The sequence below is a fragment of the Lupinus angustifolius genome, unplaced genomic scaffold (genome assembly GCF_001865875.1).
Source record: "Lupinus angustifolius cultivar Tanjil unplaced genomic scaffold, LupAngTanjil_v1.0 Scaffold_1434, whole genome shotgun sequence".
In the NCBI taxonomy this organism is placed as follows: Eukaryota; Viridiplantae; Streptophyta; class Magnoliopsida; order Fabales; family Fabaceae; genus Lupinus; species Lupinus angustifolius.
In genome coordinates, this window is record NW_017728757.1 from 1 (window position 1) to 1173 (window position 1173).

Sequence of the window (1173 nt, forward strand, 5' to 3'; positions counted from 1 at the left end):
CAATAAGATGCATTTTACAGTTTCCAAAGAAGTATAACAAGAAAGATGAAAGTGTCTGCTATACAATGCCAATTAGCCTCAACTAATCTATATCAGTCTCCTTCGGTAAGACTTATAGTCTATTCAAGCGAGAAGCAATGTCTAAGAAAGCATCCTCCCTGCACGGAATTGTAAGGCCACCCATTGGATGCTCATATCCAAATTCTTCTTCAGCTTCATTAAGTAACACTTGAAATGAAGGTTGATTCAAGTATGAAACTGGAATAACAAAACGCTTCATTTTTGCTCCAACATAGACTGCAAGGTACCCTTTCGGGACTTCCATAGCTTTGGAAGCAATTTGGAATGAAACCCTTCTAATACCAGGTAAGCGAAATCCCATTGTTATATGTTTTGCTACACACCAAGAATTCAAGGACTTGTTTAAGATAGATTATTTTGAAATCTTATTTTTCAAGTGACTTATATTGCTTGAGAATGCCATGATGAGTTGAGTGTATATATAGATAAAATGTGTCCTTATTGTGTGGAAACAATTCTGTACTGAAATGAATGGTTAAGGGGCTATTTGATGGGGTCTAGTAGGAGACAAGGGCTTATGAAAGATCACATGGTATTGTAATATTGTCTACAAGGTGTTTAACAAGGATTGATTTAGATTTGAGGATTGATGCCTAAGTTGTTGTCTCCTTCAGAAAGAGTCTTAACAGACAATAAGATAATAATTGCATAGCTGATGTAATGGCCTACTTGTAATGTTTCAGACATGCTCAAAACATATCACATAGCTTCTAGTATTGGTAAACCACAAGTTATTGGAATCTGATCTATAGAAAATGATATCTATCTGATAGATGTTTAGATAATAGAATCAGAGGTAAGAAAATATCATATTTTTTGTGATAATATCCAAACTAGCATTACTAGTACTTGCAAGACATAAAGCATGGTCCCACAATTGAGGCAACCACTTCAATAATCTCTAAAACAGTAGAAGTTATCCAGTGTGGAGTGGTTATAACTTATATTGATTAGTAGCATCCTCCCTGTAACAAAACTAGTGCAAAACAAAGCATTTCTCGAAATAAAAAGTGGTTCAAGAATGCAGTAAAATTGAAATGATTTCTGCCAATTCAGTGTAAGAATGACTTGTGTTCTGTGGCTTGTAAACTC

At 34.8% G+C, this 1173-nt stretch overlaps 1 protein-coding gene across 1 annotated transcript; it reads right to left on the reverse strand.

The window, feature by feature from the left end:
• Nucleotides 1-6: 6 nt before the first annotated feature.
• Nucleotides 7-602, reverse strand: LOC109341996 (auxin-induced protein X10A-like). The gene has a single exon (XM_019579949.1). The coding sequence runs from the start codon at nucleotides 380-382 to the stop codon at nucleotides 113-115; it is 270 nt and encodes an 89-aa protein (XP_019435494.1). The 5' UTR covers nucleotides 383-602; the 3' UTR covers nucleotides 7-112.
• Between the last annotated feature and the right edge of the window lie 571 nt (nucleotides 603-1173).